The 15237-nt window shown below is 51.8% G+C and overlaps 4 protein-coding genes across 4 annotated transcripts; 1 reads left to right on the forward strand and 3 right to left on the reverse strand.

The window, feature by feature from the left end:
• Window positions 1–1425: 1425 nt before the first annotated feature.
• On the reverse strand, window positions 1426–3184 carry GT037_010567 (uncharacterized protein; the record flags this gene model as incomplete). Its single annotated transcript, XM_038935614.1, has 4 exons — window positions 1426–1841; window positions 1892–2744; window positions 2793–2932; window positions 2983–3184. 4 exons carry the CDS (start codon window positions 3182–3184, stop codon window positions 1426–1428), a joined length of 1611 nt encoding a protein of 536 aa, XP_038781618.1.
• Window positions 3185–7338: 4154 nt separating this feature from the next.
• GT037_010568 (uncharacterized protein) lies at window positions 7339–8721 on the forward strand (the record flags this gene model as incomplete). The annotated part of the gene is made up of 2 exons (XM_038935615.1): window positions 7339–7464; window positions 7513–8721. The coding sequence occupies 2 exons, from the start codon at window positions 7339–7341 to the stop codon at window positions 8719–8721; spliced, it is 1335 nt and encodes a 444-aa protein (XP_038781619.1).
• A 385-nt stretch (window positions 8722–9106) lies between these two features.
• Window positions 9107–10786, reverse strand: GT037_010569 (uncharacterized protein; the record flags this gene model as incomplete). The annotated part of the gene is made up of 3 exons (XM_038935616.1): window positions 9107–9586; window positions 9646–10428; window positions 10478–10786. The coding sequence occupies 3 exons, from the start codon at window positions 10784–10786 to the stop codon at window positions 9107–9109; spliced, it is 1572 nt and encodes a 523-aa protein (XP_038781620.1).
• A 3614-nt stretch (window positions 10787–14400) lies between these two features.
• GT037_010570 (uncharacterized protein) lies at window positions 14401–14976 on the reverse strand (the record flags this gene model as incomplete). Its single annotated transcript, XM_038935617.1, has 2 exons — window positions 14401–14890; window positions 14945–14976. 2 exons carry the CDS (start codon window positions 14974–14976, stop codon window positions 14401–14403), a joined length of 522 nt encoding a protein of 173 aa, XP_038781621.1.
• Window positions 14977–15237: the final 261 nt, after the last annotated feature.

The raw sequence follows: 15237 nt of genomic DNA on the forward strand, positions 1-15237 counted from the left end.
TTGGGCGCCACACAGGAAACCCTTTAGGTTTTATTGAGTCCAAGCGATACGACCCTTGAAGCACACAAAGATTCAGGTTACCGACCGTTACCAACCTCCAGCAGACGCATACAAAACGCTCCACAAACCCTCGTACTATACAAACGTCCTTCCAGTTCTAGTTCTCATAGAGCGCAACTATCGCGGGCTATTGGCTGTCATACCCAGACACTTCTTCGGCACATCTTACCGAGCACTAACTCAGATGACTTAGTGCTGGATCCAATTCCAAGCCTAGAACTCATTGGCAATTTGACGTGCCGCTTGTCCCCACCCACATTCGGATCCGATTGACTGACGATCACCACGTGTCCGACCTCGTGACGAAGTCTCAAGAAAACGCCACGATCTCATTTAGCGTCAAATGGCTGTGCGAGAAAGAATGCAAACGCGAGTCAGCCTTGAGAATGAGTAACGAAGATCGTAGAGTGCGAGTCAACAAAAGCCGTAGTAAAGCAACAAACTCTTCGTCGCTCACACTCCACCTACATATAACAGTTTCACTGGTTGTTCGGACACATAGAGCCGCTTGTCACGCTACACGGTAAGATGCGGCCAAAAGATATTCGGCGCGATAGCACTGGCAAGTTCTAGCAATCGGCGTACCCAGGTGTGGTGTGTGTGGTGTCGTGACCCGAGGATTTGGAATTTTAATATCGCAAGAAAAGATCACCAAAGTCCAAGTGTGGGTGGCTTGACATACAATCTGCAGCGACGATCCATGTTTAGAAGTTTATGCCCCTCTTCACTAAAGCTATTAATGCATGTCGAAGAAACATGGCGCAGACATATGCCCACGTGCAGAGCGATAAGGGCACAAAGTCCTGGGTACACGAACTGTTTTCGGTCTGGAGACCGATCAACCGCTCGAGATGACGAAAACAACCATACGCCTGCCATCATGGTGGAATAATCCACTCCTGTTCTTGAGATGAGAAACCTGCGTCTCACCAACTGAAACATGGCACGTACTTTTTTTTTTCCCTAACCTTGTTCCAAGAAGCCTTTCTGAGCCTATTCACTCCTTAGATATAAACCGCCTGATGAAACGCCGCCCTACGCCCTAGTAGGTAAGTGAAAGAAAGACCCACGATGAGTGGCGAATATGTCGATGATGTCGCGTAGGATCGGTATCATAATACATCTCGATACTGAAGGAATCGTAAAACACAGTCGGTAGATGATTGAAAAGGTTGTTGATGGGCTCATCTAGTCCTAGGCGGAAAACCCTTTCCCGTCCCTAGGTGTAAAAGCAGAAAAACAACGCTTGCTGAATGTCTCTCGATGTAACACAGAATAAAAAAGACATAATGGAGTCTTGATCGTCGAGAACCATATCAGCTGTATTGCCCATACAAGTCGGTAGCGACGTGGAGAAGGGTTGCTTCAACGATGCGAATGCTCATAAGGCCGCATACCGCCAAACTCGACACCCTGCATCGCACTCGACATTGCACCCGCATGTGGTGGTGGTGCCCACTGAGCCTGTGATGGTGGTGGTGGTGGTGGTGGTTGCGGGAGCCCCTGTTGTTGCTGTTGCTGTTGTAGAGGTGGAAGCACATTGTTACCAGGTGCAGGAGCTGTGGGTAGTCCTTGCGCAAACTGGCCAGTCATGCTTCCGTAAACATGGGTGTTGGAAGGATCTGCGCGACGAAGAGCGTTCCAGACGGCATTCAGTTCCGCCCGTAGCAATTCGTTCTCTTCTTGGGCTCTTCGATAGTACTCAGCTTCGGGTCTCAAACGGAGAAGCTCCTCACGAGCGGTTTGGTGTGCGCGAGTCAGATTTTGGACGTATTCAATGGCTAGAGGGCACGTAAGACAAAAATGCGCAAAAGTTCGACTCTGGACTTACCTTTGGTGAGAATCTCCCATTTGCTTGACTTGCTGCCTGGGCTGTTGGGTAGAATTCCATTGAGGTCGTCGAATAAGGTCTTCATCTCACTCCTTCGCTTCCTTTCAGCCATTTTGTGACTGACCCGAAGCTCGGGAGTCCTGCTGTAGCTTCCGCTTCCGGGAGCGAGTGGGTTGGTAGGGTCAATAGCTTGTAGGCTCGTGACACTGCGATGTTGCATGGAGTGATGATGGGTACTAGGGACGTCTATGCTAATTAGTACGGCTGATGTAAAACAAGGGTGGGAATGCATGCCATCATCCAGTCGTTGTTGACCAGGTGGTAGCTTAGAATCTGTGGTGTAGATGCTACTGTTGATCGATGTCGCAAAGCTACCTTGACGCGAGGGGACGTTTGAGCGGTCTACGCTAGACTCACCGCTGCTTGATGTCCTCTTCTCTTCATGATCAAAGTCGTCTGCCGGAAAGGCCCAAGCAAAACCCTTAGTCGGGGCCGCTGCCATAGGATCAGGCATACCAGACACGCTCCTAGGGTTGGGATTGATGACTGGAGCACGTCGTGGGGGATTGCTAGCACGTGGACCGGCTCGGTGGGGTGATAAAGGAGAAGTGCCATTAGGTCGCGTAACTGGATTTGTGATTCCGCGTTGTTGCTGGAGGTCCTGGACAAGCGAAGCTCGAGACGCGTTCTGGCTGTCGTACGGTGACTGTGGGTGGTGAATCGTAAGATGCCCCATGCCAACATTCACCCGACTGTCGACACTGCTGCGTCGGGAGTCGAATTGGGAGGAGCCGGCATCAATACTTTGTCGACTGTTGTCGTATGGTTGGGAGAGCGAAGGTAGACCACCATGCTGCCTTTACATTAGATGAGCTCGGGGGGCAGTAACCAAGTGACGTACCTGGGATGGCTGAGAGTAACCAGAGGGATACCGAACCGACGACGGCGTCTCTGGTACGGAATTGCGTGATGTTGAATCATCAGAAGGGTTGAGTAGTGTTTGCAACTGTAAGCCCATGTGCTGAGACACGTTGGATGAATCTAGAATGGGTGTCAACAACGTGTGGTTGACAGATATCGTGTATACTCACGTTTGCTTGGGGCGATAGACCAGTGACCCGAATCTCGAACTTCACCTGCTTCTGTGTGCTGCCTAGGCTGTGCTGGGCTGTGTTCAGACGTGGGGAGACGGTTGGTGAGTTGTGATAAAGGCGGCAGGGACTGCTGGCCTTGGATGGCGTTGCTTTGCGGCATATTGCTATGCGGAAGTGGACGTTGAGAGACAGAGTCCATGGCTGTGGAGGAGCACGGGAGGAGCACGAGGCACCTTTTATACGATAGTAGTGCGTGCCCAGCTCTCGTGGTAGCGAAACAAAGATTGAGCTCGTGGTGGTAATAACTCGAATCGCTAAGAAAGCGGAGCCAGTAAGGCAGTGAGGAACACTGTTCAGCAAAATAACTGGGTCAGACCACTCTGCACGGTCGAGAAGATGGGGCCAGGTGGAAAGATGGGGAAGTAGAAGTAATAGAGGACGGGGTTCCGGGGATTAGATAAGCTGTGACGTGGAATGGAAGTGGATTGCAGGGTGGTTGAAGAGGTAATTCTGAGCGAGGCCGCGCGAGATATGGTTCGCTCCTCCCTAAAGTAAGGATGGCAAGTTGGGTGAAGTGGGGCACGACGAAGGGACGCCAAGACCGGTCCAACTCGAATGGAAAGCGCAGGGTAGCGATGCACGCCAATTACCGCGAGAGAGAGAGAGGGAGAGGCGACGGCGATGGCTGTGATTTCCAGATATGCCGGCTGTGGAGGATGCCCAGTTCACTTGTTCTGACGACTAGCAGTCGTTCAGGGTACGAGTCGAGACAAAAGCAAGCAGTGCTCCCCGTGCAAATCTACCACGAAAGTCGATGCTCAAAGAGACGTGGCTGCAGTGCTCCCTCCAGTCGGCGGTTGTTGCGACAGGGACAACAAATTGGTCCTTTTCCCTGAACCAGTGGGCACAGCGTCCAGAGGGCGGGATCTGGAGTTGACACGATGATGGCGCCCCAAGAGGCGAGTGCACGACGCAGGCGTCGAGCGAGGCGTGCTGGCTGCCGCTGCAAGAGAATTGGCCTGGCTAGGACGGCTGTGGTGCGCGGTGGGTAGATGTCGTACAGGGCGAGTAGTGAGGCCAACGTAAGACACTCACAGTGCTGCGCGCGTGGGGAAGAAGAGCAGCGCTGTCAGCAGACTACCAGGTCGAGTACATGTCCTGGGACAAGGATGGCAGCAAGGTGCACAACAAAGCAGCGGGCAGCCGGCGGTCTAGCCGTAAGTACGACGTTCGGAAGGGACCTTTTGAAAGTGGAGGAGGTGCGGCGCAACAGAAAGCTAAAGACGACGGTTGAGTCTTGACGAGTTGCAAGGGCAGCAAGGGAGCCAGCCAATTAATGGGTATGTTGGTGCCCAGAGGTGAGCCGACCGCACGTGGGAAATCGTTCAATCGAGGCCTCGTGTATCTTAAGCAGCCCGTCTAGCGGCGGCTAGCTGCACTTAATATGGGCTCCCTGCCTCCGCGCGCGAACTGGTGCGCTTGTCATATGGCGGTGCCGATGACAGCAATCCCGCTCTGCCCACGGCCATCGAGTGGGCAGGGCAGTCTCATCGGCTATGGCAGAGTCTGTCGTTCCGCACTTGCGTGCAGAGCAGATGCATGCATATACATACCGAATCCTGGGCGCAATAGACACGGGATGCGAGCATGGCAGGGCCTTGTAGTTTGTCGTCACTTTAGCCAAACCCGTGTTGCTATCCCGCCGCCCGCTGTACCGCCACGAGGTCCGCTAGCTCTCCACGCCTGCTACCCAACCGGCCAAAGCGCCGAGAAAAAGCAAATTCTGCGACGCTGTCCTCCAGCGCCGATCCTCACACATGGCCGCCTGCAGCGCGCATCCTTCTGCAGCCTGCATTCGCTGCCGACATGCAGTAGTCGGCCCAATGCCACTAGCCCGTGCCCATGCCAAACAAACATGGCCATACTTGGCCGGCTAGCGCTTTCTCATACCACGGTACAGCTCTGGAGAACGATTGAAGAACATGTTCACACACAATCGCTTCTCCGGGGACGCCGCCACTGCTGCCTTTCGTCTTGCTCCGATGCACGCACTGGACTGAATAAGTCGTTGCAGGGCACGGCGCTCCCGAACCCTGCTTCCCGCATGTAAATCAACCCGCTCCATTAAGTTTTAACCATTCCTCCTAGCCCGACTTCTGCCAGAACTCCTGCAGCCCACAGCCTCTTTTGCCTGCCGATAAGCCTACCAATAATCCTTCTGCGGTTGCAAGAGGTGATACAGGTGCTGCGCCCACTTTGTATCTTCGGTAACACGCCCACCCCTTGTCACTATCCACAGTTCTCGGTAGTTCTGTGGTCGACATGGCAGAGGGTTGTGACCTTTACATTGCTGCTCGGAACATGCAATGCACCTGATGCTTGAGTCCTTGGGAGCCGCATCCATCTATAAAGTGTCACGAGACGCCATGTGAGCATCGACATTGAGCCGTTTTTGAGCAACCAAGCTGGGTACAACGATGTTCTCCGCTCTCTAAAACCATACATCGCATGCTGTATCGATCTTAGAGTTCTGAACTGCACATCGGCTCAGCCTGCTAGAGTCATGACAACAACAACAACAACCAACAAGGCCCACGGCTTCCCTATCGCATACCAGGATGCGAGCGTGTAAGACAGAAGACCATCCCTACATGGTCGTCTGGATACACAAAAGGACTAGCCTGCTTAACTCCATCTGCCTTGACCAAACATAACCATCGGATCTGGACTATGGCCGGCAACCGCTGCCGACATATGCCCATTATTACGCAACTTTTGAATCAGTATCACTCGTTCGGTCCAAGCCGACCAAGCTACTCTTAGTACTCTACACCACATGGCGGTGCCGCCTCCTCGCACTATACTCGACCTGATTGTGCTACCACACGCAGACCCGACGACCAGGTTTACATACCTAACGGTCTTGTGTCAGGTGCCAGTACATGTTTTGTACTCTAGTACTCCGGTTGAGCAACAATGACCAAAGAGTCGACTCTGGGTTCCATAAGAGTGCCATGGTCAAGCGGACCGCAGTGGAAGATGGAACGACTGTCGCATCAATCACGTTCACACCCATGGACCCCACATGCTCAATAGCATGATTATTCAACTGATCTCATGGGTCCATTCTGCACTGAACATCTTGCAGGCTAGCTGCGGTCACAGCATTACTAGGCTGTAGGAGATAAGGTTCACTATGCTGCTGTGCCTGCAGGATGTATGGCAACGCTCTATGCACGAGGCTAGCGCAATCGGGCTCTAGATCTTTGCGAGTATGGATCGGAGCAGGAACAAACGATCGCCGTACTTCGAATGACATTTTCGAACCCGATCATTCTGTATGTCTCTCTTGTCATCCGATCTAAGCCACAGACCAACTTACATCATCGAACGCGCATGTATGTCAGTTGCACAGGCGCAGCACGTTATCAGCATGTCAAATCTGTTCAAAATACAGGTCTGAAGGACGTATGCTGTACGCGGACGCGTCAACTTGCCAGCAGCTGGTATCCGTTCATAGGTGGAACTGTTGGGGCGCTGACCGTGACACACATGCAAGACTACCCCAGGTAGGTCGTTACGCGCTGAAAGTCTATCGGCAAACAAGACCAGTCGGTAGAGCTCCCGCGTGCGTGTTCCCTGCAGTGCATCAGTATACGGATATTGCAGTAACATTCCCCGAAGATCTGAGCCTTAGTGACATCTCGGATGCAAGGCCCCTGAAGTCGAGCCGCGCAACGGCAGACCCGTACCTGAAGGCAATATACCTGTAATTGACAGAAGCGAGCGGCGCTGCAACGGTTACCTCTGAATTGCAGTAACAAACAAGGTCATCTCGGTTATGATTACCAAGAGAGTATGGTTGTTGAACGGAGTCTTACCTCGATGCGGTGTAACTACCAGTGAAAGCATATCACCTCGGCACCAACCGAAGACTCCGCGATGTTTGTCAACTCGTCAGTTGGAGTGCGTCTGAGCAGCAGAAAGCTACAGCAATCATGATTGCCTTGTGATGTAAGTATGATAGGTATGTATTGCGAAGGTTCCGCATAGCACCTAAGGTACCTGTAGGTGCCAGATATCGCGATTTGCTTGCGACCCGAGTACGTGGATACGCTACGAAGATGACGGTCATTACAGACAGGAATCGGCCCGTTCATCCATGGTAGGCGTCAAGCGCCTGCCTGATCCAGTGCTGCTAGTTCCGCGGCGGCTTTGCCACGACAGGGATAGGCCGATGGGCTCGGGGGGGGGGAAGCGATCATCACGTGAAGATCGTCATGGCGGTGCTGCGGGGCAAAGCTTGGTTCGCAACACGAAAAGGACGCGTCAATTACAGTAAGAGTGTGTACCATGGCCGCCACTTCCACATCCGGGTGTATTGACCCTCCTGTTGGTACTGAACAGATTGAGCGTGAAGATGCCGTGTCATCTCATGTTTTTCCCTTTCTCAGACTTCCGCGAGAGCTCCGTGACCAAGTCTGTATTTCCGCCACCCTATTGGAGCCTAGTCTGATTGCGATATAGATATACGACTACACATTCGCAGCGCAAGAGCTCAGCATAGATAGGGCAATTGAGCGCCGTCACTTAAAGTACTTCAAGCCTAGCGCTGCTGCCATACTTCTTGTGACTCGCCATAATTACTTCCTTCTCAACCGTCAAGTCGCCCGCGAAGCGCTCGAAATTCTTTTCAAAAACCATACCGTCTACCTTAGCTGCGGACCTTTTGTTCTCAAAGCGCTACTAGAGAAGATTGAAGAGCCTAACGGACCTGGCAGACAATGGCTGAAATGGCTCAAGAAGATAGAGTTGGATTGGCTAACGCTACCCAACCTGCAACATTACCCACCAGATAGAGAAGAAGGAAGGGACGTGTGGTACTGGGAGCACGATCAAGTAGAGGTTGATGTCGACTACGTACGAGGTGCCTACTATAGCGGCCACTACGACGAGTACGACCACGAAGGCAAATCTTACGATGACAACTTCTACGACGCTTCAAACTCGTCACTATACCCGTCCTTTCGCCAGACAGCCACGACACAGTCCTCGAGCGCGAACGACCCCTTCGGTTTCGCAGGCCACTACCCGTTTGCCGACCCAACCCGCGACCCCGTCCGCGAAGCCTCCGCAGCGGACATAGCCACGAAACTAGATCTCCTTGTCTCGATGGAAGTCACACCACTCTTCACGTACCTCGCTTCATCCACCTTCAACCTGGACAGCATAACACTGCCTTTAAGGTTTATATCCCGCGGTTCACACCAAAGCCGCAGTGTCTCGCGGCCAGGTTTCGCTCTACCCCTCAAGATCAGGTACTGGGTCCAAGTCTGCGTGCACGCTCTTCTGATGCTCGCTTCTCCGCATACCGAGGGTACATCGACGTCAACACCACTCCAGGAGGTGCGCGTCAAGTACGCACCTGTGGATATCTGGGCGTCCATGGAACCGACTGACGACTTGCGCCGTATTGTGGACGCTGGGGTCTGGTTCGATAGCCCAGAGGAGGGACAGGAGGTCGAGCGAGAAGGAGAAGGTGAGGCATTCCGTGCTGTATGGGAAGGTATGCGAGCGAGGACGACACATGAAGAACGCAAGAAGTTGGGGAGGAGGTGGGGGTTGAAAGCGGATATTACGTTTCTTCCTTGGGATGGAGATATGGATAGTGGGAGGGTGGGGGATGAAGTTGAGATTGTTTTTTCTAGGGATGAGCATGTTGCGATGGCGGGGTGATAGAACACATTGGCTTTGAAACAGTTGTATATCAATAAATCCCACAAAGTATGCTATTCAAGCAAGAAGAACAGGTATCATAACTCAGTAAACAAACTTTGGTGTTACATGATCACCACACTCTGACATCTAGTACATCTAGTGCACCATGTCAATGTCTATCCTACCAAGTCCCATACTAGAACCCATATTCCGTCACATAGACGTTGAAAGAACATGAACTAGACATCGACAAAAGGAGACTGGTGCGTACATGATGGCATCCACGACACGATGGTAATCTTCTATGCCACTCTGGCGCCGACACTTATCTTCAAAACCTCAGCAGTCGCTCATCCGCAGGTACCAAAAACGAAAGCCGTGGGTTCGTAGGCTGAGACGCAACCTAAAAGTCCCAGAAGCTCTTGTCCGCGCCCTTGCGTCCACCCATACCATCGCCCTCGGTCTTGATGGCAGTTCCCCTCGCGCTCCTGCTGAATCCACCACCATTCTCCTTCTTCGCCGGTTCAGGGCTCTCCTCGAAGAGAGACCACTCAGTGCCCTTGCGTCCACCCATGCCGTTACCAGCAATGTTTATGCCACGACCATCGGGTGAGTCGGCGTCAACGCCCCAGTGTGTCTTCATAGAACTACGGGTCTGGTTCTTGTTCTTCGTGATGTCCGAAAGGGCGCGGGCATCGGCCGGGTCGACGGCGTTATCTGTGACGTTGTCGGAGTAGAGGCCCTGGCCTTTGTTGCTGCGTCCGCCCTTGGTGGGTGCAGGGCCGCGTTGAGCTTCAGGAGTGCCGTTATCGTCAAAGTCGAAGTGCGCGTCTTGGTCGGGGCGAGCCTTGTGGACGATGGGTCGGCGGACAGGGGAGGTATCCTGAGGTGACATTGACGTCAGTATATGTTTCAAAAGTATATCAGAGACTTGGATGCAACCTGTGTCTCTGGCTGATAGAAAGCACCAACCTCGTCGTCGCTCCAGCCAAAGTGTCGAACCGCGCTGGGTAGCGTCTTGGGCTTCGACTTGTCCGGGGTAGCGAAGTCGTCGAAGTCCCAATGCGCATCGTTCCTGTTGCGGTTCTGGTCGTGCTTGGACGGTCGTGAAGTGTCTCGTACCTTTGGCGTCTCCTCGCCTTCCCCGAAAGTGAAGTGGTCGTACTTCTTGGAGCTGGTCTTGATGCTCATAGGGGCGACTGGGTGCTCTTCTTCGCCCTCCTCGAACAATCGGTTCGGCTTGTAGTGCTTTCCGCTGCCAGCCTTGGCTGGGATCCTCTGGGGTGATGGTGAAGGAGATCCAGTGTCCGCACCAGCGAACAGCTCGGAGTACTCGCGTGGAGGAGGCTTCGCAGACTGCGCGCGCGGTGCTGACGGACCAGAGCTGCGAGACTCTTCTTCGTCCACCTCGCGGGGCGCAAAGAGGGCAAGCGATGCATGCGGGTCGTTCATGGCATTGTTTGTTGATCTCCTTGAACGATCGCTAATGGAAACCTCATCTACGCCACGAGAGGCTGACGTTGATGGGCGCGACGAAGCGCTCGACTCTGGCTGTGCAGCTGCCGCATTCGATGCAATCAAGCGAATCTGCTCGCTGCTGTCGCGGATAGGCCAGTTGCGAGAGCGCGCGCCAATGACGTCGACTTGCTTCAGAAGAGAGCCCTGGTCCCAGTACTGTCGGATCTGTGTGATCTTTCCTGACCTGTCAAAGTGGACCATGTGGACCTGTCACTGTCAGTGAACGTGTGGAGAAATGTTTGAAACGGTCACATACCATTGGGAATGTCACTGTGCGGTCTGTGACGAAGTTGTCGTCAAGGCCTGGCAGGTATGCGCCGCCGCCGTTGGTGAACTCAATCGTCGTCTCCATGTCGACACTCAAGCCATTGCTGCTCTCAATCACATTCAGCACCTTCTCTTTGGTCTTTTTCAGCAGCTTCTCCTGAACAGACAAGTGCTTGATGATGGCGGTCGCGTCGTTGATGCTGGTCGTAGTTGTGACATAGTGAAGAGAGGCATTGTCCGCCAGCGCGCCCGAGGAAGGCGTCGCCAGGAACCTGGTGTACGTGTCGCGGAGCGTCATGACGCCGTGTATACTAGCTATCTAGCTAATTGCTGTTGCGCGTATAGATACTGAGGCGAATGTTGTGGCGGGTCAAGTGGGGTGTGATGGTTTGTGGTGATACAGATGTTGTGTGTAAACAAATGTTGTCGGACGCGCGTAAGATTATGTAGCAAGGCGGTGGGGAAGGCGAAAGGGGAACCACAACATTGAGGGCAACAGGCTCCCATATGGCCCGCAAGAGCCCCCGGTCTTCAATCGCAAGGTGTTGTTTATGCAGGGGTCCCGCGACAAGCCCCACCTGGATCAGCCACCTGGACGGTGCTGGACTGCGGAGATCAACGCGGAGAACAATGTCATGCAGCTAACGGCGTCGCGGTGGAGATCTGATTTGTTATCATATTCCATCTTCGTTTATTGACTCGCTGTTGAAACGATAAAATCGTGGACATCAGATGTCTGCCCATGTTTGCTTCTCCGTATCGCCGATCACTGGCGTGTTTCAGATGGCTTCTTCATTTGCCGTCAAAACCTGGACGCCTACATTGCTACAGACACAGAACACAAAGTCACCGCTTCTCCTATGTATACAGCAACAACATACACCGACGACGGTCAGCAGTCCTTCGGCTCCCCTCGCAATCTCTGGCTGTAATCATGCCGTCATTGCTTGCTTTTCCCCCATGAATCATGAACTCTACATGTTTTTTCCCTGCGACGTGAAAAGAGCAGGGACAAGCGAAATGTGAACTCGTTGAGCTATGTAACGCGGCTAGAAGTCAGGTGGGGTATAATGACTCGTTGGAAAATCAAGTGCGGAACAACTGCAGTGTTGCTTGTACCAGTGCTGCGGCAGTCGGAAGACGACTTAGAAATCGACAGCGAGAGTTGCCTCGATATACTCTACAAGCTCTTACAAAGCAGATTCAGAGCCATGTAGGCGTCTCGCAACCACGATGTATCACACCAAAACGGCTGTACGTTCCGCGGTAGTTGGCTGCTGCTATACAAGGTCATAGAAACATGTCCCTCGACTGTTACTGTCATTCTAAAGCTGAATTCTTCCCGTCACGCTCAAATTACAGACTCTTTAATACTTTCCATTTTGGACATAAGATGCATATTTATCAGAGTTCTGTTCGTACTATCATATGCAGCGGTCGGATACTATCTTCGAATGGGTGGAAGATGACCTTCTGAACTTACTCTGCAAAGTGTCAACCACCTTCACTTGTTCATCTGTATTCAAGGGATCTGGCTATCACGAAAACCAAGAAGATTCTTTCATGTGAACTGTTTCTACTTAACGAATTCGAGACATATTGCATAGAGTAGTGACACAGTCTGGGCTTCGTGCAATTCCCATCAGGTTAGATTAGTTTGCCTTCACTCCTGTTCAATAGCTAAGCCTCATTACATAAAAATGATAGGCGACTTACCGAAACCCGGACCTTCCGCAGATTAGCACTGGAAAAATACAAACAGACGCTCTACCACTGAGCCACACGCCCCAGAAGTCGCTGTCTAAGATAGATAGCTTAGTAAGATTACTTACTAACATAGTTCAGTGCAAGACAAAACAATACCACTTCACCTCTCCTCTGTCTTCCGGTAGAAGTGCACGGCAAGGTCCTCGAGTATACAGATTATAGGCAAAACGCTTCAAGTATAGTGAGAGTTGATGCATCAAATAGGTAGTAGACTTCAGTTTCAGCCAAACGGCATATAGTAACGTAGATAAACCGGCCACCGAAATATTGCTGAATCTTGCTGTTATGTCACCATGTTCATATAAGCTCCGATCCACCTCCTTCGAAGACGAAACCTCCTAGCTAATTACGATATTGGTAAGTGCCTGTATCACGGCAAGAGGAATAATGTCATCTCTATTTTCTGCCTTCAGTGCAAAACATGTGTTAGCCAAGAACTTTGCTAGTCGTACGGGACTTAAGACAGAAATACGACTTACATCCATGCACAGTATATAGCTGGCCATACCAGTTATATGACCCAAAGTGGTTACCAAGACCTACGCCTTCGGGATGGCATTGGTTCAGAATATTTTCGAACGCATCCCAGCATCTTTGCTGGTCATAGCCTCCAGGCCAAGTAAGTTTACCTCCACCCGGAGCATTGTACGAGCCAGAGTTCTTGTACAGTCCATCACCGCAAACGGTTTGACGAGCAGCGTACAGTTGATTGCGGGATGAGGCGGGAGTCGGGCAGAGACCGTAGCCCCCGCAATCTGCTGCGGAGACGACGGCTCCAGAGAGTATTGCGCCCAGGGAAATGATAGAGTTGAAGTGCATATCTGTGGTATTTGGGAGACTGAGGTGAGGAAGTGAAGGTTCTTGAATGAGGAGTGTCTGTTGTGACGAGGAGAACTTTAGGGGCTAAGAGAAGGATACTTATACTACAACCACCTTCAGGAGTGTATACCTACGTACGATACTATTGACTCTGGAATCTAACCAGAGCAGTCAATACACCTACACGTCACATGCCACTTTTCCAAACGGCATGCAGTGCGAACTAGTCAGCTAGCACCAGTGTCGTGGTATACTTCATTGGATGCTGAGAACTGAGCCGGCTGCTCAGTATGAGATAGCCGAGGCCGCTTGAGCATTATTTGTGATTATGTGGGCTTGATAGATGCAACCATACCATATGCATTGCATATCATATCGAGAATGCACTTCGGTGCCATGTCCGGACAACTTCGACCTGTCCTTCCGACACTTGGTGAAATGCATGTTGTCGTACCCGCCTACCTGGGTACGATCGGACGAGTCCGTACCTACCCTATGGTACGAACCTTGAGAATCATCGCCGGAACAGGCCAAGGCGGCAATGGTAGCTCGGTGCGGGCCGCAGGACGCAGCGGCTACGGAAGGCAGTCCGCACTGTCACCTGCCAATAGGATGCTCAAGGGTCCTTAGCCTAGTGTGGCTGAAGTTTATGCCTTGCTGTACGAGGACGATTATCTTCGCTTTGACATACACCTTCCGTAGTAGGCTAGAATTCGACAATTCTGCATGTGGGTTGCGAGAATGGCGTGGTGATATCATGTATCCATCTTGGTCTCACATCAATACGAGATTAACCGAAGCTTGAAGTACTTCAATTCAGATGTGATCGAAGCCGCTCCTGGGTGTCCCACTTCTATAGCGGTCAATTCCAAGCGAGCTTGGGAAGTGCGGGGGTTGAGCGTCTATCAAGATCATAAAACCGACTTTTGAGGGAATATCCAACAACACAGAGGTTCATAACTAGGATTCCCGTCCAAGTGTATGGCCTGCGAGGAAGCTGAGCGTTCGAAGTCAGGAGCAAGGAAGTAAATGGATTTGAGACTGTAATATTGAGAGAATATGGAAGCGCTGTGGATGCAAAGCATCAGGTTCGCCAAAACTGCAGCATCCAGAACGCAGAGAAACCCAACCAGCCAAAGCAGACTAAGAGCACAGAAGTCTATATGGAATAGACTCCTGTTATTGGATGAGTGTAGCAGCCTTTCTCGTCTTCCACAGTCGGTTTGCGATCAGTGGCAAGACATCAGCGGCCATGTACTACAAGAGGTTAGCAAGTGATATCATTAATGTCGACAACACAGCTTACGTAGGAAGATACCTAGGCGTTCACTTCTTCAAGAACATCGGCAGGTGTTGGATCTTGAGACCGGAATTACCCGAGGTGCCTTCCAAGTTGTTGACGATAGCTTTGCCATGTGCACAATCGTCGACGACAGCCTTATCGCAGAAGCATTTCACCACGATAGACTTCAAGCCTGGAAGAAGTTGTAGGAAATCATATGAGAACTGTCTATCGCAAACTTGGATTCGCTGTATGGCGGCTCTCTGCTCGGGAAGTCGTATCATGAGCCATTCTGTAAGAGCGTCTATGTCGATCGACTCGAAGGTATTGACGACGTAAGCAAGCAAGCGAGTTTCTGCGTGTACTTGTCTGCAAACTTGACTGATGTCCTGTATAGGCCAATTTTGGGGGTCGTGTGAGTCAAAATAGTCAACGAATACCGGTTCTCCAGCGTGTACGGCGTAGGACCATATCAGGTTTCGTACTTCTCCGGGTGGGCGTAAAAGCGCGGACTCCTTTGCATTGCGCTGGGCGCTGATAGCTTCTTAGTCATACTCAAACATGGTAAAATAATGGAATCACACTCACATCCTGCGATGGTGCTGGTTCGGTGTCGACATGACGCGTAAGTAGTTCCTGGTCGAGCTTCTTCTCGTAGGATCGGAGAAGCGTTCTGGTAAAGTATGGGGGAAGTGCTTGTAGCGAATATGTGGCGTGAGGTAGGTGGAAGAGCAGAGCAGTCATCCGTTCAGTGAGGGAGGCCGTCGTTTGCGGGAGCACGGACGCTACAATATGAGGAAAAGCGAGCGGCGCGTGGCAAGACAGAGCAATATGGTGTGATAAGCCGCCTTTACTTTGAAAAACCGCGAAGCGATACTTGC

The sequence above is a fragment of the Alternaria burnsii genome (assembly GCF_013036055.1).
Source record: "Alternaria burnsii strain CBS107.38 chromosome Unknown 717, whole genome shotgun sequence".
In the NCBI taxonomy this organism is placed as follows: Eukaryota; Fungi; Ascomycota; class Dothideomycetes; order Pleosporales; family Pleosporaceae; genus Alternaria; species Alternaria burnsii.